The 22,386-nt window shown below is 40.3% G+C and overlaps 1 protein-coding gene across 1 annotated transcript in view; it reads right to left on the minus strand.

The window, feature by feature from the left end:
- The window catches only part of nnt (nicotinamide nucleotide transhydrogenase), a 42,773-nt gene that overhangs the window by 19,842 nt on the left and 545 nt on the right, over nucleotides 1–22,386 (minus strand). Inside the window, exons 2-12 of the mRNA XM_049604315.1 lie at nucleotides 20,483–20,698; nucleotides 14,209–14,438; nucleotides 13,835–14,052; nucleotides 13,502–13,589; nucleotides 13,268–13,356; nucleotides 11,826–12,013; nucleotides 11,377–11,510; nucleotides 11,083–11,274; nucleotides 8,529–8,682; nucleotides 6,395–6,556; nucleotides 923–1,033 (exon numbers count right to left, since the gene is read on the minus strand). Coding sequence (XP_049460272.1) covers nucleotides 923–1,033; nucleotides 6,395–6,556; nucleotides 8,529–8,682; nucleotides 11,083–11,274; nucleotides 11,377–11,510; nucleotides 11,826–12,013; nucleotides 13,268–13,356; nucleotides 13,502–13,589; nucleotides 13,835–14,052; nucleotides 14,209–14,438; nucleotides 20,483–20,636 — 1,720 coding nt within the window. The 5' untranslated portion in view covers nucleotides 20,637–20,698. The remainder of the gene's footprint in view (nucleotides 1–922; nucleotides 1,034–6,394; nucleotides 6,557–8,528; nucleotides 8,683–11,082; nucleotides 11,275–11,376; nucleotides 11,511–11,825; nucleotides 12,014–13,267; nucleotides 13,357–13,501; nucleotides 13,590–13,834; nucleotides 14,053–14,208; nucleotides 14,439–20,482; nucleotides 20,699–22,386) is intronic.

Consider the following 22,386-nt stretch of genomic DNA (forward strand, 5'->3'; position numbering starts at 1 on the left):
TCAAGATATTCAGCAGACCCAGGTGTTTTCCATGCATTCCCACATCATACTGCTGCGGAGACACAAAGGGAACAAGAAGCTATCGCCAGGGACCTGTTCCTCAAAACAGACGCGCAGACTGAAAAATCTCAGGGTCTGTTTTATTGGAGCTAAATTTCACTATTGTGTTTCGTCCCTTTCCATGGAATGTTTTTTTCTGTTCCCAAGGGTTTATGGGTAATGTGGTAAACCGCTTAGAAATGTGCGTGTGGAAACAAACCCATGTAGAAGATCAAAAATGAAACTAGGTATGTCTATAAAGGCTGTGGTATTTCAGCATGCTTTCGGTGAGGGAAATCTAAAAGACTAATAGGTGGTTTGAACAGTAATGCCACAGAGCCTAGAGGGCCCGAGATTTGTGGCAGGATTCACAGCCTGGCCTTGAACTTAAAAAACATTGTGGTACCCTGCATCTCTCACACATAAAAACTCAAGGAAGCTTTGGTGCATTTTAACAAACAGGCTGAACCAAACCATTGTGCAAGTTAACTTTTCACTGCGTCAAATTCTCCCCTGGTGTCTAGCTATGAGCTAACGGGAGGATTTAGAACAAATTCATGGCTCAGCCCTGGAGGAACACTGTGTTTCCCAGGACTATTAGAGAGTGATGAGTATTATAATGACTCCGGGAACACTTTGTCATTATAATGGGAATTATTAAGCGTAATAGCAGGGATGAATGTGTGTGGTCCAAGACAGAGCCACTGCCGACTATGGTCTGAGCAGGTGGTTAGAGGGCAGCTGCAGAACTTGGTTCGAAAGCATGTTATTGTACAATCAATATAAAACACTTCAATCTTCAGCCTAAGTTGATATTTTATTGGCTAAAGGTTGCTGTAACTGGCAGGGATCGCTGTGAGGTGTCTATGTGTGGGTGACTCACCAGCAATGTTGACCGAGGAGATGAAGGCAGCCAGCACGGCCAGTGTCTCAGCAGTAGATGTTGGGGTGTAGCTGCCTCCCATCAGGGACAGACCACCCACAGCCGTCAGACCTGCAGAACAAGGATACTTTGGAGTCATGAACCTCCAGTTTCAGAGTTCATTATCTAGGACACCAAACCCTTTGGTGAAGATGTTACAAAAACAATTGAACATCAATTCAGGCATAAAAAAGTTCATCCCTAGTATCACTGTTTAACATCTGCAGATGCTATAAAGTTGTCCTCTTAAAAGAACACTTCACCCCTCAAATGACTTTTTGTGTAACAATTACTCATCCTGTGTTACTTTGAATGCCTGAAGAAAAAAGTTTTTCTCGCATGCCTTTATGGTGAACGAACAATCCAAAAACTGAAAAATTTTATCAAAACATCTGTTTACAAACTCTCACACAACTCGACCAGCGTTATCCAAGTCACATTTATCCAGTGAAACTTAGGTTTGATCTCTTCACAGCCAGATTCCATTGATGAAAACAGTAATTTTACCTTGCCGAACACCAGAGCTGCTGGTCTACCACTGCCTCGATCAGTTAGTTTGTCTGTGTTATTGTGTGACTTTGGTGTTTTAAAGGGTTAGTTTTGAGTCACCAAAGTTACACAATAACACAAACTACCCATCAAGGCAGCAGCAGACCAGCAGCCCTTGTGTTATGCAAGGTAAAACTACTGTTTTCGTCAATGGAGTCTGGCTTTGAAGAGAGCACAGATGAGTTCTGTGACAGTTTGCAAACGGATGTTTTGATGTAGTTTTGCTGATGGCAAACACAGCTCCCCATTGACTCCAATTTCTCTGTTTTTGAATTCTTTTTTCGCCAGAGGCAGGCAAGAAAAACAAAGTTTTCTTCACGACTTCAGCATGCCCCGGGAGAGTAACTAATATACAAATGGCCATCTGGGGGGTGAAGTATTCCTTTAAGTCCAGAATACTCTGTCTGCTTCCCACATTGGAAAAAGACAGAAATAGGAAGATTAAGAGATAAAAAAAGAAGGAGAGAGAGAGAGAGAGAGAGAGAGAGAGAGAGAGAGAGAGAGAGAGAGAGAGAGAGAGAGAGAGAGAGAGAGAGAGAGAGAGAGAGAGAGAGAGAGAGAGAGAGAGAGAGAGAGAGAGAGAGAGAGAGAGAGAGAGAGAGAGACAGAGAGAGAGAGAGAGAGAGAAAGAGAGTATTTACCAAAAGAGGCTCAGGAAACCTTGATAACATCAGCCCTGTAATGACTTACAGGCAGTAAGATGCAACACACAGCACCCCGGGAGCCTGCATTCACACGGAATTGTGGTTGAGTGAGATTTAGCTTGACTAGCAGGTAAAGAGTGTATATGTATGTATGTTGGTGCTTGAGGTCAACAGTTTATAAATTTCACAAATAAAGCACGTTTGACCCTCTCTCACTAGTCTCCTTTTTTCTCTCCAGCAAAGTCAACTTTCTAATCATGTGTGTATCAGCTCGTAAACAAAGCAAGTTTCAAATGGTGCCAAACATCATTTCACAACTTCTACTAGGTAAATACAGGCTAATTTAAAATTTCCACTGTTATAAAAGAGACAACTACAGCTGGAAACATGAAAAGTTGTTGTGATGAGTATTTAAAAATGACAGAATTGACAGGATTTGGTTTATTTGGTTTGTAGCACAGAAACACCTGAAAGTATGTCAGGATGTCACCATCAATTTTCTCCAGAGGCGAATGATAAGCATGTTTTGCTCTTGGCACAGACGCTAGCCAATGTCAGTGAGGTAAACTCATACTTGCATACTCACACAGCTCAAATCCCATATGCAATCTAGTTCTGTGTTTTCAAATGCATGTCTTCTTTAAATCTTCAAAAGATGTGTTGCTCCTCTTCTCATCTCTTATTAGATGGCTAATGACATACAACAAAGGTCCCCACTCCCCAGCTGGACACCAACCAGGGTTGTTACTATTTGTTGGCCACCAGGCTCCCTACATTTTTATCTGGATTGCTTCCTTTTTTGGCTGATTTTAGATTTCAATGCAACTAATGTCTGTAACTCAGTCCCTATGTTGATGATGCAGCCATGAAATCTGTTGGATACATCAGATATTTATCTCAACCGATTGAATTACCTCATAAAACACAGTATTAGGGGCTTATGCATTTGGATTTTCATGTTTTTTTTCTGCATTTAGCTTTTGTGTGCAGTCAAGGCGAATATGATGCTTGCTTAAAAGCAAAACTTCCCCACTCAAATGATCATTTGTATGTCACTTACTCACCCTGTGCTGCGTTTAATTAATGAACAAAACTTTTCTTTTTTTACATGCCTCAGATGAAGGAAAAATCTAAACAAAAAAATTGAAAAAATTGGTGCTATGGGGTTCCTGTTCAAGAGCAACAAAATTTTATCTAAACATCCCTTAGGAAAACTCTCACACAACTCGTGCAGTATATTTCAACTCTCATTAATACAGCTGTATGCTCAGTACTTCCCAAACCAGACACTGAACTAAAAGTGAAACTCATCTATGCTCCCTTCAAAGCCAGTCTCCACTGCCCAAATCAGTAATTTGACCTCACTGAAAACGACTGCCATGATGAGTTTGTTTGTGTTACTGTGTGACTTTGGTGAATCTGAACTAACTCTTTAAAACACCAAAGTCACATGATAATATAGATACACTCACTGATCGAGGCAGTGGTAGACCAGCAGCTCCAGTCTTCAGTAAGGTAAAACAGTAGATAGGTTTTACTTTTAGTTCAGTTCCCCATCTGAAGTAGGACTGTCAAAAAAAATTTAAAGTTCGAAATATTTCGAATATATATATATTTTTAATAAGTTCGAACCTAAATTTGATAATTCGAATATTGTTAATAATTAATTAATACTATTAAAAATGTTGTATATCACGGCAAATCCCGTTTGGGCGGAGATGGCTCGCGCACAAGCCGGGCCAGAGAGGGACGCAGCAACAGCGATGCGTGACCTGTTCGGGAAGACATACAGGGAGAGTGTTGCAGCTGCTGCCTCCCTGCCTACCCTCTTTGAAGAAGAGATGAAACGTTACCAGAATGAGACACCACTACGAGCCGACCAGGATCCACTCTTGTGGTGGAAAACTACGCACTGAAGTATCCAAACATTGCTCAGATAGCGAGGCAGAAGTTGGTCATACCTGGCACTTCAGTGAGGTCAGAATGGGTGTTTTCATCCGAGTGTCATGTTCATATTGCACCAGCAATAAGCATCTTTTTTTTTGTGTGTTTTTTTGTAAAAAAAAAAAAAAAAAAAAAAAGTAAAATAATGATAATAAATTTGAATATTATTTGAATTCTACTAATTTAATTCGTAAATATTCAAACTCAATTTCATGGTGCTTTTGACAGCCCTAATCTGAAGGCACTGTCTGTTTGGGAAGTGCTGAGCATACAACTGGATAAATGAGACTTGGATTACACTGCATGAGTTGTGTTTGAGTTTGTAAACAAATGTTTTGATATAGTTTTGCTGTTAAACGCAGTTGCCTATGACTTCATCAAGACTTTACAGATTTTTTGGATTCTTCGTTCACCAAGAGCATGTGAGAAACACAAAGTTTTCTTCATGAATTAACATAACACGAGGTGAGTAAATGATACACAGATGGTCATTTGGGGGGTGAGATATTCCTTTAAGAATTTAGGTGTACACTGTTAAGACCTATGTGTGTACACAGCCAAAAAAATATTTACTTAAACCTCCTCTTGCTACATTATATGTAGCTTATGTTTACTTAAGAAGTTCAGATCAAAATGCGATCTGATTGAAAAGCTACATTAATAGGGATGTCCTGATCAAGGTTTTTTTGGGGGTGAGGGTGGGGGTGGGGGGGCTCTGATCCAAGTCCTTTAAAATTGGGTGTCTGATAATGAGATACTTAGACAGTATATTTACCTAAATGTTGATTAAATATGTAACTGACATACTGAAATAACAGCTGTGGCCTTCTAAATTTGGCACACCATATTTTTTTGTGGGCTACTTGATCTTAAAAAACAAAATGGTACAGTTACACCATTTTGGTGGAGATCAAAGGCAAGTTTGGTCACCACAGCTAACAGATAGGCCAGAAAGAAAGCCAATAGGCATCAGTGGACACACACAGACACACACACACGTATATACTGGGTGGGCTACTGTCCTGTAGTTGTGGCACTGTGACAAGCATCAGCTACCAGGCTACAGGCAGAGTGTCACAGTGAATCAGTGCTCTCAAATAGATAAAAGCATTTCTATCAGACACCCGATATAAAGATGCACCTCAATGAGCCACTGGATACGACACCAGTGTCTGAAGGATTTAAGATGACCCACCAGTCACAGTCAACATTGGTTGTAACACAATAATCTCCCCATGAAGAATATAACTGTCCCTCACTCAAACCCTAAATTCCAATATGATTCCCTCATGTCTGAGTGATTGTGCGTGTGTGTGTGTGTGTCTTTACGATGCCTGGCACAACAACAGAATTCTGTTGGTCTCACTGTTTCCATAACCACAGTCAGTCAGTGACAGAAATAAAGAAAAAAAGGCAATAAAGTAACGCCAAATATGAAGGGAAAATACCTGAACAGGGAGGAAAGGGAGAAAAGAAGGACAGTCAACTTGGAGAGGAGAAAGGAAAACCTTCAAATGAACTATAACATCTAATAATTTCTTTTATTTGCGGTCTTGTATTCTACTGATATTCATGACGATCTCATGAACTTGTGCATTTTGTTTCGAACAAAAATAAAATTTTAAAAAGGGATTTTGATGGAATTTGACGAATTTGAGAAAGTAACATTTTGTGAACTTGAAGAAGAGATATCAGGGCAGAAAATAAAAAGGGCACAGACTTAGATAAACAAGTAAGATGGTGTGAAGATGGGAATGTTAAATTAGGGTGTAGGTGTAAGCAATAAAGTTTTAAAAGGAAGTGAAAACTGTCTCTTGGTTGTTGCACTGCTGGGCTCCACAGCCAAGCTCTCATGTCCGACTGTGTGCACAGTTAAACGAGCAAAGGACTTCCCTGACCCTCAAAGATCACCGACGGTGTGTTACTTCCTACCCCAGAGTGGGTCTCAAGGGTGATCAAAGCCACGAGAACACACACATGCACTTACCTCTGTAACCTCTTAACCCCTCTGTGTTAAGCGGCAGCCAACAATAAGGACACAATCTTTAAAGTTTTTATTTGGGCTCTGAAAAGCAACAGCAAGGCGACGGGGACTGCTGCACTGACACGTTTGATCCTCTAGCTAGGTCTTTACTTTGTGTTTGAATGTTTTGTGCTTTGTTTTACATATTGTATTCGGATTTTTCTATTAATGTGTTAGAATTCAAAGGTGATTTATTACTATATTTCTCCTGCATGTTCCATGTGGTGGTGTTTTGGACTGAGAGGTGTTTTGCAAAAGACACACTTAACTAACCTGAGATAGCGTTGGTGACAGACATGAGTGGAGAGTGCAGAGCAGGAGTGACCCCCCACACTGTGTGGTATCCCACGATGCCAGCCAGACCAAAGGTGGTGACGATCTGAGTGAAGGCAGCGTTAGGAGCCGACAAACCCAGACCCAGCAAAGTGGCAGCACCTGGAACAAAGAAAGACAAAGTTAAAGGAGACTTATGATGCTTTTCCTTATTTTCTGTGTGTTACAATGATGGATGTTAATTTTAAATGTGGCCAAAATCTTCCAGCTTCAGACTGTTCTGAATATTCTGTTTGTTTTTTTCTACTTTCGAGACAAGATGATGTCAGCACGAGACAGATTTCTTTATATGTCCAGGCACATACTACAAGTGTTTACATTGTGTAGCCTGCACTGCTACATGTAGCACAATGCAAACATCTGGGAAATGTGTAATCTTGGTTGCAGATGTTGTAAATTTCTGCATGATTTTGGATCATATTCCTGCTGGAACATGTCCAATTGTGAAGATTTTGGTTTAGAAGCTTTTACTGGAAACAGTGCCACTATACTCCATTACCATCATTCCTCCAGCTGCAGTGACGGTGGAGAGATGCCAAGATGGATTTTCGGTAGAGGGGGGCTTTGAGAGATGTATAAAGCGAACTGGATACCACACTGGAAGCAGGACCTCCCATCATTCCTTTGAAAGCTGCTCGGTGGCACATGGAGCCAAAAAAGTTCAGCTGACGGGCATAAAGCTACTCAGATGATCAGCACTGCTTCTGCACTGTGTGGCCCGTAGTGTGTGGCAACCCCACGAGAGACTTCTAAAAGCCAAGCCGACAGCTTACTGTTTAGCACTTCGCTAACTTAAATAGGAATAGAATGATTAAATCATGCAGCTCTTTTAGAAGTTTCAAATGGATCCATTTCTGATAGTGAAATGAGTCTTTTTGCAGGGGTTGTGGCGATCAAAAAAATGTATCTACTGATTTTACAGACGTCTTTTTCACCATGCACGTTGATGGGAAAAAATTGTGGGCCACAGGGCTTCACATGATGGATGGTCCTGGTTAGCACAGAGTGTCTCAGACCAACTTAATTCTGTGTTGCAGAAATGCTTTTTCTCTTTCCTATCCTGCTATCGCTCAACTCCTCTGGGCTTATAGTAGCAGTTTAATTAGTATAAATGAGTTTTGGATGTAGTACATGTCCCTAATCATAAGCATATTTTCTCTGACTGTGGTAGATGTGGTGGGCACCTGACCACCCATGATGTCCTTATTTCTTTTTGACTTCAAGACAGGGAAAGAGCAATTTGTCTCGCTATATTTGCAAGACTGTTGGTATCTCGCATATAACAAACACTCAACGTCCACAACAATCAATCTAAAATGATCAAAACTACTTCATTACATGCCACACTAATAAGCACATAACCAGAACAAAGCAAGTTCTCACTCTTTAAAAAAAAAAGAGCAGCTAACACCAGAAGCTGTGTGGTGGTGTGAAGTAGGAAACTACTTGAGTGCCTGAACAATGTGTGAACCACATTAACTGCATGTGGCGCACTTACACAGGGCGCTGCTGTGTGGCACCATGGGAACCACTCACTGCAGCACTACTTCAAACACACACTCAGCATGACACTATTTTTTACAATGAACACTTCCTGACACTGACAGGGCGTCTGTGTGTGTGTGTCATTTCTCGCCTCCTGTGCACATTCCAGCAGTGACCTAGAAAGCTGATTATTAACCTATGTTTCACCTTCTGACAGACCTTAAAGGGACAGTTCACCCCAAAATCAAGAATGCATATTTGTCCTCTTACCTGTAGTGCTGTTTATCAATCTAGATTGTTTTGTTGTGAGTTGCTGAGTGATATTGGCCATTGCTTTGTCTCAAATGTAATGGAACTAGTTGGCACTCGGCTTGTGTTGCTCAAAACGCCAAAAAATTTGAAAAACCTAACAGTAATGTTGCTTTCCCCAATCCATGACCCGGTCACTCAAGATAAACTTGTCCCTTTAAGACCCAATGTAGACAATTAACAAAAACAAACCCTGTAAATGAGAAAAGCTCTGAGATAACATCGTCCTGATTTTTCTGCCTCACCAGAAAATCTTAATTTAATGGCACATCCCACTCACCTCCAGTGTACACGCCAGCAGTGGTGAGTGTAGCCCTGAAGGGGGAGATTTGTGCAGCCTTCTCTTTCTCCATTTCCTGGACGGACTTAGGTTTAGGAGGAGCTGCAACGGGCACATTGTTGGGCTGGGGAGCGGGGAACAGGTTCTTTCCATTCTGGAGGGGACGATAATTAGACAGAGAGTGGTATGATGTGAAAAAGGAGAAAGACGGGGGAAAAAAGAACAAACAGAAAGTTCAATCAGTCTTTCCTAACCACCATATTAATGGCTCGGCTTGTAGTTATCTGCACTTTATTCCCTGATCTCATCACCTGGTGGTGTACAATGACCTCTGGTGCATTAGTAAATCTGTGAAACATTAGACTGTGCTGTCAAGATCAAAGTGAGCAAACTAATGATCAGTAAGCACAGTAAGTGATATCTGCATTTCAACATCATTTATAAGATGTGTGGCTGTTATTGCGATTAGGTATGGAAAGTCTATTTGTTTACTCCAAAAAAAATGAACAAAGCTTGACTTAGATTGATTAAAGCAAAAATAATGGCCCAAAATCTATGACTTCAAACTGATTTAAATGATTTGGGTCCACCTTACTAAGAGAACACTGATATTAAAGAAAGGCCAGCACTGATATCCACATTAGAGAGTTAATAAATGAAAAACAGTGAATAACAAAATACTTTTTTTTAACATTAACACATACTATAAAAGCAAACATTTTTATAAGGGTCCCTCACATTTGCAGAACTGTGACCCAGATAGTTATCAGGGCATTTACTGTTTCATTTTCCACCAGTATGTATGGATTCTGTTCCCATTCATGCTCCTAATTTTGAACCGTTCAGAGCATTTGACCAAATATAAATTGGTTCAGAACCCAAAAAGTTGGTTCCCTGCTGGAACCAAAAAATAGCAGGTTTTTCTTGACCTAATGTGAACCACGAAGACATCAGTGGACGTGTCATATTCTACAGGTTGGAAAGAAAGGATGTAAAAGGCAACATTTGAGAAGTTAAGCAAAAAATAATCATCTCATCACTGATAGTTGGTCAATGCTTGATTTTTAAATTTTGATTAAAAACAAACATCTGTAATAACAGAAAAAAGCTCAAAGATAATCATGCGATCCGCCATCTTGCTGCTACTAATTACTCCTGTTGTGCATTGCGCAACTCCTTCCGCTGATGACGCATCCTTGATGACAATTGTTTCGTTCAAGACTAGTGGAAACGCAGGCTCGTGTGCTCGATAGCATCAGAGTTCAAAGAATCCTGAACGTAACCAGTTCAAGAACCAGAGCTAATTTGGTGGAAAAGAGGAAACAGAGGAACAAAGGAAGCCTTTAAATATAAAAAAGTGAGGAAATTTAATTTGCTCAGCATGTGCTCAACTGCAGGTACTTAAAAGCACACAGAACACAAAAAGGGAACGGGACAGGCAGCTGCTCTGGATTGCAATGTCTTTTAAGCTTGTTCTTCCTCAGGCACCATCAGATGTCGTGTTATTACTAATTGGACGACATATGCACTGATACACCACTCTATTTTTAACAAGCCAATGGGGGCAAATTATCAGCAGACTCTTACTAAAATTTAATTATCTTAAATTTGAGCATTTTAGACTGTAATATTACAACAGCATGAACACTCATTTTAGAAGGCAGATCTTAATATAGAGCTGTATATAACATACAAAAGCTTGAGGTTTATTTGATGCCATATCAAAAGTAAAATTTTAATTGTAATGAACTAACAAGTACTTTTTAGAGACCTTTTTTTGGGTAACGTGTGGGACTGATGAACTTACAATTAAGTCATTAAAAATATCAAAGCTTTATCAACAGTGATAACAAAATCATGCAAATGCTATTAATGGGCAGAGCAGTATTGAAGAATAGTCATTTAGTATGAAATTGTATTGTTGCGGGGCGTCGGTGGCTTAGTGGTAGAGCAGGCGCCCCATGTACAAGGCTGTTGCCGCAGCGGCCCGGGTTCGACTCCAGCCTGTGGCCAATTGCTGCATGTCACTCCCTCTCTCTCTCTCTCTCTCCCTCTCACACTTGTCTATCCTATCAAATAAAGGCTAAAAATGCCCCAAAAAATATCTAAAGAAAAAGAAAAGAAAAAAAAAGAAATTAAATTGTATTGTTACAATGTAGGGACATTTGGGTATAATTACCTGAATATTTTCATTTCTAATTGACTAAATAGTTGCACCAATCAAGCTCAACTTTGGCACTCCATACTTTAGCTGCTTAAGTAAGGAGTGAGTAAGAAACAGGTCAGAGAACCCATTTTTTCACTGTAAATGCTCAAGGGGACACCACTACATTAACAACTGTGGAAATGCTCTCAGTAGAAAGTGTTGTTAGGGTGACATCTAGTGACCATGAGAGGGACCTGCAGGGCATTTTGAATGACTTTCCATATGACTGCATGGACTCTGTTTTCTTCTGTGCTGCAACCTGTTTATCAGCTGAGAAATTTGTCTGACATCCCAGCTGTACACATACGTACATGTTTGTTTGACTGCTGACCACATTAGACCTCCTACCTGCATGACAATGGATCCCCTCACAACGTGATCCATGGTCCCGTAGTCGAACACTTCCTTGACGTCGAGGTAGAAGTTGTCCTTGTCCGGGCTGATGGCCCGAATTAACTTGGTAATGTTGTTGGAGTACAGAGTGCTGGACTGTGTCGGCAAACGGCTGGGCAAGTCTGTGTAGCCGATATGGGTCACTCCCTAAAAAATAAATAAAATAAAAAATACCCCTTTTAACACAATGACAATTAAGATAAACCCAAACACCTTTGTCTTTTTCGTATGGGTGTGATGTACACTGACCTTGTGTATTGACAGTTCTCCAGGTACCGTGGTCTCAATGTTTCCTCCAGCCTCAGCAGCCAAGTCTACCACCACTGAGCCATCTTTCATGCTCTCTATCATTGGTTTGGTGATGAGGATGGGTGCACGCCTGCCTATAATGTTACAATGGAGACGGACATCAAGGCTTTACACACACATTCCCAAGAAATGAAACATATTCACAACAGCTGCTGTGGATACATGGCCACACAATGTAATGGAACAAATGAGAAACTGTTGTAAAATATGTTCCCGTTAAAGTTATTTTTATTGTTTCACATTTTGTTATTGGTCCTTTTTATTTCTAAATTCTCTGACTACCAGCCCAGAATACACGTCTCATACCAAAACCTTTGTTTGCTTCCCTCTGCAATTTTGACATTTGCAGTTGGTGTTAACTGTGTATGAGTTCATGCTTCTGTGCATACCAGGGATGAGAGCAGTGGTGATGATGATGTCCACATCCAGACACTGTTTGGCAAACAGCTTCATCTCTGCCTCGATGAACTCCTTTGACATTTCCTTGGCGTAGCCTCCCTGACCCTCTCCTGACTCCTTAATGTCCACCTCCAGCGGCTCCGCGCCCAGAGATTTAAACTGCTCCAAAGCTGCAGCTCTGGGAAATGAGGGGAAGAGGTGATTTTTAGTCAGGCAGAAGGAAAAATATCTCTGCTAGACTGGTAATGCAGACAGCATTGCTTGCCTTCATGCACAGACACACAGACTTTGGATGCTCATGGCATGACGGAAAAATTGACGGACTTCTTTTCTTTAAAAACAACCTAAGTCTGTTTGGCATTCAAGGAGTGTTGTTGCCCCTAGGAATGAAATCTTAAGGATTATAATCTATTGCGATCAAATCATGTGGAAATTATGCAATATTGTTGTCACTCTTTCAAACCATATTTGTGTCCTATTTTTTTCTACAAAGGCTTCTAATACACTATGATTACATGTACAGTAAATCAGATGCTGCCATTGCAGTTGTCAGTCCTATCCAGATAAACAAATCTGATCCAGGGGTGTAATGGTACACAAAATTCAAGTTCCTGTATGTATCTCAGTTTTGGGGCCATGGTCCTGTGCATTTTTAATACAGAAAATTTTATTTTTTGAGAAAACGTGAACATTCAATGGTGGCTCATTGGCTGGAGTTATTTCCTGAAGAGTTAAGGGACTTAAATACAATAAGAAAACATAAATAAAAATAAATAACATATATGTTAGAAATGTAATGCTCCATCGTAAGACTTTTACTTGATTATTCCTGACCTACAGCTTGCACACATTTATACAGGGCAGGCACAACTGACTAAAATGTTGAGCCTAAAATACACATGAAGGCACACTGTAGCACATTTACCGTATGCTTTAAATTTGGCACTGCACAACATACAACATATGCAAATTTGGGTGCATACAGGAAGCAATTTACACTCTTGGCATGAACTATTACTTCGGCACAGTCTGAATCTGCAGTGTGACACTGCCTGAACACTGAGGAGAGAAAGACTTTGCCTTGCAGCTTGTTTTTGTCTTGTTCAGGTGACGCCGTCATAAATGAAATGTTTTGAGCGTTTCTACAGATATACCCAACTACAGCTGAAAAATTGTTGTGTGCTGCCAAAACTTTCCAGTAGTACACACTAATAGACTATTTTGACTGTTTGGGTCATGAGAGGTACCGAATAGATGTCACATCCCGAAACGAATGGTATGGAACAAATATATGTACTGTTACACCCCTAATCTGATCATATTAGCAGATAATAATTTCATCTAATTCTGCACTTGTGCTCAAATACAGACTGTTAAAGACAGTGTTCATTTCATCTGCATTCAGACACACAGTATAACATCAAAAACCAACCTGGTATCAAATCCTCTGACAATGGCTCCCATGGCTCGGGCAGAACCAGCTGCTGCCAATCCAGCAACACCACCTCCAATGATCAGAACCTATTCACATACATGAAATAGTTTGGGATGGTCAGTACAGTGATTTGGCATGTTAAAACTGACACATTCACATGTATGATAATACTTGTGTTGTCTGCCAATAAAAGAATCACTAACTACAGAATCACATAATTGTATCACTCACCTTTGCAGGAGGCACTTTCCCTGCAGCTGTGATTTGTCCAGTGAAAAAGCGACCAAAGTTGTTTGCTGCCAGAACAACTGCCTTGTACCTGAAATGACAACACAGGTAATGAAACATAATGCAATATGGATACAGGTATGAACTGTACTGTGTTTAAACAAGTTAAATTATGACAGTAGAAACTACTTGAACAGATATATTTTTTAATATCTGAACACATGAAAGTGCAATGTCTCTCTTAGACAGACAGTAAAATCACATCAGTGAGTCATTCAAGCAAACACCTCTCAAACACAGTAAACATGACCTCCCTTGAAGGCACCATGTACATACCCTGCAATGTTTGCCATGGAGCTCAGTGCATCGTAACCCTGGGCTATGGTGACTCGAGGCACCTGATCCATGGCCAGGACGGTGGCCTTCTTCTGGGATAGCATGTCCATCAGCTCTGGGTTCTGAGCCGGGTAGATAAAGCTGATTAAAGTGGCTGCGTCCTTCATCAGCTCCACCTCATGGACACCCAGGTCAGGGTTGAAAACAGGAGCACGAACCTGGGAGCAGAGATACTGGTTAACAAAGGTCAGGACAGAAGAGTGTGTGATAGGATGGCTGCAACAAATCCACTAACCCTGACCTCATTAACCTTTTCCTCCCACCCTTATGACTTGGTGAATTATCTAATACTCCACCCCCCACTTAAATCCTACCTTAACCAGCACATCAGACGCCAAGACATCCTTAACGTCTTTAATTGCTGCTCCAGCCTGGGTGTAATGTTCATCAGCAAACTTGGAAGGCTCTCCTGCTCCAGACTCGACGATGACATTGAAGCCCTGTTTAATGAGCGCCTGGACACCAGCAGGAGAAAGTGCTACACGACGTTCGTTCTGGAAGATTTCTTTGGGAACACCGACTGTGATTTGTTTGTATGGAATACCTGCAGGCAAAGAGAAACAATAGAGCAGCATGTGAGATAAGTGATAGCTGTTAATTCATTATTCAAAACAGCACTAACAATACACAGGATACTATTAATATAACTATATAACTAACTATTAATTTAGTTAATCATAGCAGTTAATGCAGCTTTTCTCTTTCACAAGTCAGAACTCATGATTTAAGACATGGGAGATTATTTAAAAAAAAATGTTTCATGATAAATATCACAACAGCACAGAGGAAAATACTCTTTCAGGCAGATACCTCTGCAGCTTTAAGGAGAATCTCTTCACGAAACAGCCATGAGCAAAGTAAAAACTGTGTTTACCATACATACTGTGCTCTATATGCAATGGCCTTGGTAGGCAGACAAGGTCAGTGTCCAGCAACAACAGTAAGAGACTACAGCCATGTTAGTGGCTCTGTGAGGCTGCACTTAATTTAATGTGTTAGCATGCAAACATTTGCTGTTTAGCACTGCACACACAGTGCAGCTGAGGCAGATGGGAATGCCAAGAGTTTTGCAGGTATTTAGTGATAAACCAAAGAGAGATAAATTAAGTTTTTTCCTTGGGGAACGTGAACGTCTGTACAAAATCACATGCCAATCCATCCTACAGCAATTTAAGATATTACATGGCGTATAAGAACAACAACAAAAAAAATCCGTAACAGCCAGCCTGTCTATATTTAAAGCCTCCCTTTCAGATTTAATGTATGTACTTATCCAAATATTTTGTTTTACATTATTTACCCACATAATAGTTATAAAAAAGCCCTCCAAACTGGGGCCAAAAGCAGATCTACTCTTTAAGAAATTCTGGATCTGGCCTCTACTCTCGCTTTCCTCTTTCTCCAGTACTGCTCATTAGGGATGTCATGATTACTTGATTTCACTATTAACCGCGATTTTAAACGGCACGGTTAATTATTCGTAAAGATTCCTCAACACCGTCACTCTCCAAAGATTATGCCGGGACGCGGAACCATATACAGTAGGTCAGCGCAACTCGCACGGAACGAAAACAAAGTTACACAAGCGGCATCGCCGAGTGATGAAGTATGGATGAAGAAGACTTATCCCCCCCCCAAAAAACGGATAAAGTGAGCTGTGTGCGAACATACTGGCTATGGCAAAATGACTATCGCAAAAATGACCAAGGGGTCATTGTTGACGATGGCTTTTCAGTTTGTAAAACATGCCGCAAAAAAAGTCGCAGCCAAAGGATCAAACTCGAGCAACATGATACAACACCTGCGGGACAACCGCCTGGCTTTACATGCACAAGTAAAGGTAAATGCACAATAACTGGATTAAAATACGTCAATCTCAATTTATCTAATGTAACATTGAATTAAAAATTACATGTTAGCGTGTCATTTGCAATTAATGGCATAGTGGTATGATACGATTTGGGCTTACAGTGCAACTTGACAAGCTGAGGCACGTCTCAAAAACTTTTTCTGATGGATAGTTTTGCAGTTTGTGTGCACACAGCGTGAGGTTGGAATGGTTTTGGGTCCGTGTAGCTCTTTGGAGTGAGACAACAGGCAGAAACTCACATCCACACAAGTGCAGGATTTCACAAATGCTCGTCGTTTATTTTTTACATCAACTTAAAAACATTTTACCAAGCCTGGTTGTACGGCTACTATATTTTCATACATGAACAAAATAGTCGCCACAGATACTTTTAACCATCATTGTTGTGTTGAGAGATAAAAGAAAAAGCAGGAGCACATGGAAATAAATGAAACTTAAAGATCTATAAGGAGTGTTCATGTGATTTTACACATTTATAGTGTGAAATTAATTAATGCATAATAATCGTGATAATTGTAAAACCGTGATTATTTCTCTGACAATAATCGTACCAAGAAAATCTATAATTGTGATATCCCTACTGCTCATGCAAGTTTGACCTGTGAAAGAGCAGTTTGCATCAAGATGGCCAATGTTAGCATTACAGGAAACCTCAGAGAGTTTCAGTCAAACATGTTTGAAATTCAGCCAGACACTGACTCAGATGAGGAGTATGTTGTGAACCACAATTGGCAACTGGTAGACAAATCAGTATGGTAAGTGTAGTTAGCATCTTTTTTTGTTTAAGTTGTTTGTTAGCTTGTTGGCTAACTGGCCGTGGTTCACAGTCTTAATGGTTGTGAAACATATGAGAATACTTGATATGATGGGGGTTATGGTAGTTAGTGGAAAGAAGCTCCAGGGTCCAGTTTACATCCAAAAACAGCACATTCTATGTTTGTTGTGAAAACTTCTTCACTTTACTTTGAAATAATATCACTGTCTTTTTCTTTGAACCCTATAATATTTCAGCCATATTTAACCACTGTATATCGTGTTGTATCAAATGTCCTTTTTATTTGGTATATTTTTGTATTATCTTGCACTTGTGTGAGTGTATTTAGGATGTCTGACTGAATGTATCTAAAAACCTGTGTCTTCACACGATGGAATTGTTATGTAACACTGTGAGCCCTTCGTCCTGAAAATACTTAAATTATTTGGAAAATTAACTCTCACTGTGTCATTGTATTTGTTTTTTATTTACTGGAGTTGTGTTGAATCTGTTTCCTGTTGATACGCATTACATGTATTAGTGATGTACCTATCTGGCTACCCAGCCTATATCTGAATCTCAGATTTTAGGGAAGCACTCAGACATTGCCCCCTTCAGTACAGGAATGTTAAAACACCTCTCTAGTGACCAACTTTGCACAGACTCAAGTCAGTGGAGTAAAGGTCAGACATTTAAGGGGACATGCACAGAAGGAAAACGCATTTTTTGTGGAGGGGATCCTTAAAGTTAGAGTGTAAGGTACAGACACAAAACAACAAACTGCATTGTTGTTTGCAATATATGGGTAGAAAGCTTTCATATGTTGTTTTGGACTTTAGCCATTTAAAAACAGACCTAACTCAACATGTCTGAGAATAAAGGGGAATTTAATGATGAGCATGAAATTGTTAATGGGACTACAAAAAGACTGAAACAGAGTCAAGAAGGTGGGACAGTAGAGATACAAAGACACCAAACTATTACTATTCTTTTTTTAGTGTCTGAGCAGGTGACATGTTGTGTCAGCTCCTATGGAAAATTCCACCACAGCTTTTCCCCCTCAGTCTCCTTGTCTATACATAAACACATGAGCCTATGACATGCTGCCTTTCCTCTCACCCTGCTGTGAAGACCCGTCCTCAGACAACTTGTTATAGAAAAAGCTCCACAGCACAAGACAGCATTTACATTTCTATACAGCAAGAGTCACCTGATGCTACATAAGGAAATGCATTCAACGCTTTTGTTAACCCAATGATACACGGGATGTGTTTAGGTAGGAAACACCTAAAGTAAAATCCACTGTGTGACTATTAGACCATTAAACACCTCCCCTTGTTTATTTCAATGAGGATTCTGTACACAGACAGGTACACATGATTCTCACCATGCACTCTCCCGTAAGTACACTGGTGGCACCCTGTTTTCAGTTTAAACGCCCTGTAAGGGTGCCGCGTCACAATTTCAACAGTGAAAACAGACAGACCTACTTAAGTAGCAACTGCTGACCAAGAGCATAATTACTGTAATCATGTCACAACACTAGTTCCACATACAAACATCTCCAGTACATCTAAGTTGGGAGTGCCTGCAACAGTCTGCTAAAACTGGGACAATTTAAACACACTTGGCAGGCTTACACATACATTAGCAAGAAAAAGTCAAGCATCTGGAATAGTTTCAAAAGTTGACCCCTGAAAAGTCGAGTGCCAGACATGCCAAAGGTAACTGGTATATCACAAATCTACAACAAGCTTGGCAAATCACCTGGAAACTGCACGTAACAGCAGTCTGGCTATATATTCTTTTTATTTATTTTATTGCACTGACTCATTAACTTATGTCGCCCCCAATCAAAGCTTTGATTAACTGCAGATATCTCTCACTGAGTCTTCAACGCCCGTAAAATGATGTTCGGGACAGCCCTGGCCTCATATCGACACACTGCCTGAGAGTCTATACTGTGCGCCTATAGACTACCCAGAGGTCAGACCATGACCACATCTATACGGAGTGTGTGGTGTGTTTTCCTTCCTCTACGAGCCTGTAAGCTGATACATGTGTGTCCAGAATAGACGCTGCCAGTTGTTACTGGTGCTTGCTGAACTGCAGGAATGCCAGCATGAACCAGGTCACAAGTTCCCCTTAAACACCCACCTACACATACAGAGAAACACTGGCACACACAGACATGAAGCACCTGCAACCAGCTGGTGCTAGCTTTCAAAGCACACACACGCACATGTTCTAGGTTACGCAGTACAGAGTGTGGGCATGGGGAATGGATAATTAATGCCTGAGGACTGCAGCGTCCTAAATGGGACCTTAGGACTGAAAGAAAATGCAGGTAGCAGCAATGACCTCTACAATCAACTTTTAACAAGATGAACAGGAAAGATGTCCTCTGTTTAGTTTTATATTTATCTACTTCACCTACACAGGCGATTACATTCTTCATAACAAATAAGATGACAGAGGAGTTAAAAAGGAATAAGCATGTAAATCCAGATATGAATGGGTAGTGCTCTACTCTTAATGACAGATTTGTTTCACCAGTTGCCAGGGCCAACAAAGGACAATGGCATGAATAAGCATACTTGTCTGTCCACTCTAATGCTGAGCAGTAGCTACTACACTATGAGTATGCTGCCACCTGCAATGTTGCACCTGATAGACAAGCACATGAGAATGCACACAGCTGGTGTTTTCATGTTGCTATCAGTAGTACCACGTGTAACCTCAACTGCTGCGTAACAGGTGTTTTAAATTTAGAGTCCACAAGAAGAAAACCAGCCAGATATCCATGAATTAACCCATCCCTTTATTATCTTGCTTCCTTTTCAGATACACACGACTGTGAATACAGACAAGTCTGTACCATTCACCTCCGCTGGTGTGACGTGTACCGATAAAAAAGGAGCTATGTCATGAGAAATGTGATTATGTAACTGCTCAAACATACATGACTTTGTACCTGAGCATTTTCTCTCCAAAGTTAGAAAAATCTGCTCAACATGGCTGCTTTTAGACCTACTGGTGCCACCATCATCCCCTTTAAGCCACTATGGAAAATCCCATTAACCAATTAACCAGAGAGGTGATTAGGGCTGCAGCTAATGCTTCTTTTAATGACTGATTAAACTACAGATTTTCTTTGTTGATTAATAATTGTTTGGTCTAGAAAATTGTGAAAATGCCATTTGCTTTTTCTCAAAGCCCAAGGTGATCAAATTGCTTGCTTTGTTCGATCAACAGCCAGATCCTCAAGGAGATTAACGGCACAATGATATGAAATGGACAAGAGGTGCAAATCATCATAACTAAAAAGCTGGAACCAAAGAATGTTTGGCATTTTGGATTTTTTTTAAAAAAGATGAATGGTTAATTTGTTGTCAAAACTAATCAATTATTTGACTAATCATTTCAGCTCTCAGGGCAATCTTTGCTTGCATCAGTCATCTAATGTGTGCAAACTCAACAATAGTTTTAATTTTCAGCCATATGAACAATCAAGCAGGAAAATTTCCAATCTACAGTATCACACTAACCACGTACATACACAGCAGCTGTACGAGCTAGTCGCTGATGCTAATCTATCTATCTAATCTAATATTTTTGTTTGTAGATGCTTCATTTGCTCAAGGCTGACTGGTAAAGATTTAAATGTACCATCACAACCTCTTTGCTTCTTAAGGATGACCTTTTGTCACAGCGTAGTTTGCAAGATCATGCAACCTCAGTGGAGATCTGTGCAACAATATTGTGTTGCCTTCTTGCTGCTTGCTGCTCTTGCTAGTCTGCACCAAAACACTAACGATTATTTCATTAATGTAGACATTTAAAGAACCTATTTCTTGACCATTTGTTGATAAAAACGTTAAATGCTTTTTGTGAAGTATTATGTGTTCTAATGCCAAATCACTGTGTGTGTGTGTGTGTGTGTGTGTGTGTGCCGGTGTCTTACCTGGGCTGGCACATCTTCCCAGAGCTTGATGGGTCCTGAAAAAGCGAAGGCATGTTGATTTGATACCACTGCTGCTCTGCAGCTTCACGCAAGATACACCACTGAACACAGGGGCTGAGCAGCTGGCTGCCACGACACGCAGGAGGCTCGCCATGGTGCACACACACCCGACACTCACACACCAGGAGGAGCTCAAAAGGACAGACGGCACCCCTCCTGTGGAAGAGACAAGTGAGAGATAAGAGCAGGAAGAGAGGGGAGGGGGGTGAAGAGGAATAACAGGAGGATGAAAGTATGTGAACAAGAGAGGTCAAAGATCTGTGAGTCTCAATGACTCCACTACTATTAGCTTTAATTCAATTGCACATACTGTCACATTTGAGAAAGTATGTACTGTAAGTTGTGCACACACGTTCCACAGAAACACGTCCTACCCTGTTCCTGTGTAGATCAAACACACACTATGTTTATGCAACAGGTCACACACTTTCCTACATGTCTGTGTACTCAAATCCAATTGCCTGTTGGAGCCACATTATGAATCTATTTGCTCTCCCACAGGCATATGCACATTTTGTCATGTCATTTACACATGTGTACGTAAATAAAATCACAGACCACCACAAACACTTCTTTAAGCTGCAGCCTTCCAAATGACTCTGGGGCAGGAAACAGCATGAGGGACAGCATGTTTACTTTAAAGGGAGATAATGGAACTGGGATAGACTGGGAGAGCTAGTCTGGTGTAGAAGGGTTTAAACTAGAATAGACTGGCAATAAATTCCACAGAGTGCACAAAGTAAAGAGACCGATTTAGTTAAAAGGTCAAAAACAGACTATTGATTTGAGAGGGAAACCCAAACTAGAAGTGAAACCAATCAACACCACGACACATTAGTGCTGAAAGTGGAGTGGGAATGATTTGTCAATTAACTGAAAATGTAGTGTAACAACTTTTTCTAATCAATTACTCATTTCAGTCATTTATCAAGGAAATATTTGTGTCATTTACTAGTTACAGCTTCTGTAATATAAAAATTTGCTGCTTTTCTTTACAGTTGGAAATTTATAATATCTGGGTTATATAGCTAGTCTGTTAGAAACTTTACCATTTTGCACTATTTTCTGACACTTTAATAACTAAATATTCAATCGAGTAGTTGCCCAAACAGTCTAATCCATTGATGATTGAAACAAATAATAATAACTGTCAGCTGCAGTCCCAGAAGGCATTTACGACTTTGCAAATTAGCACCAAGTTGTAATAAAATCTTAGGTTCACTATAAAAATCTATGTGAATCAACTGTGTCCCTTATGCAGCCTGTGAAGCCTTGGCAGGAGAACTGACCTTAATGGTAGACTTAAATGCAGCTGAGTCAAAGGATCAATATATCATCATCTAATCAATGTTTTATAATTCAAGTGCAAAGCATACGCACATCAAACCATGCAGTGGGTCTGTTCTGTTGTTTGAAAGCAGATTGTCAATTACTATTCTGCTTTGTCTATCAGTCATTTAGTCTGTGGGGTTGACATGGTAAAATTACGTTTTACGTTTTGTCCTACTAACAATCCAAAACCAAAATATTTTAAAGTTACCATCAAAGAAAAGCAGCAAATCTTTCCACTTGATAATCTGATCTGAGAATAGATTATTTTGATAACTGATATGAGCATATACGATATGAAAGAGAGACTATTTAAACCCCAAAACAAGCGTGGAGCAGAGCAGACATCATTGATTCCTCACACAGTGCAGGCTGGGTGTGATGAGTTCAGGACTCTTGTTTAATGTCAGAAAAACTGAAACCACCACGTCAGCAAAAAAACATCGCGGTTATAAGATATGACTCATACAGTTTCAGTTGACATTCTGTAAACAACATAACGTTATTTCATTGAA

This window comes from Epinephelus fuscoguttatus, linkage group LG18, assembly GCF_011397635.1.
Source record: "Epinephelus fuscoguttatus linkage group LG18, E.fuscoguttatus.final_Chr_v1".
Classification (NCBI taxonomy): domain Eukaryota; kingdom Metazoa; phylum Chordata; class Actinopteri; order Perciformes; family Serranidae; genus Epinephelus; species Epinephelus fuscoguttatus.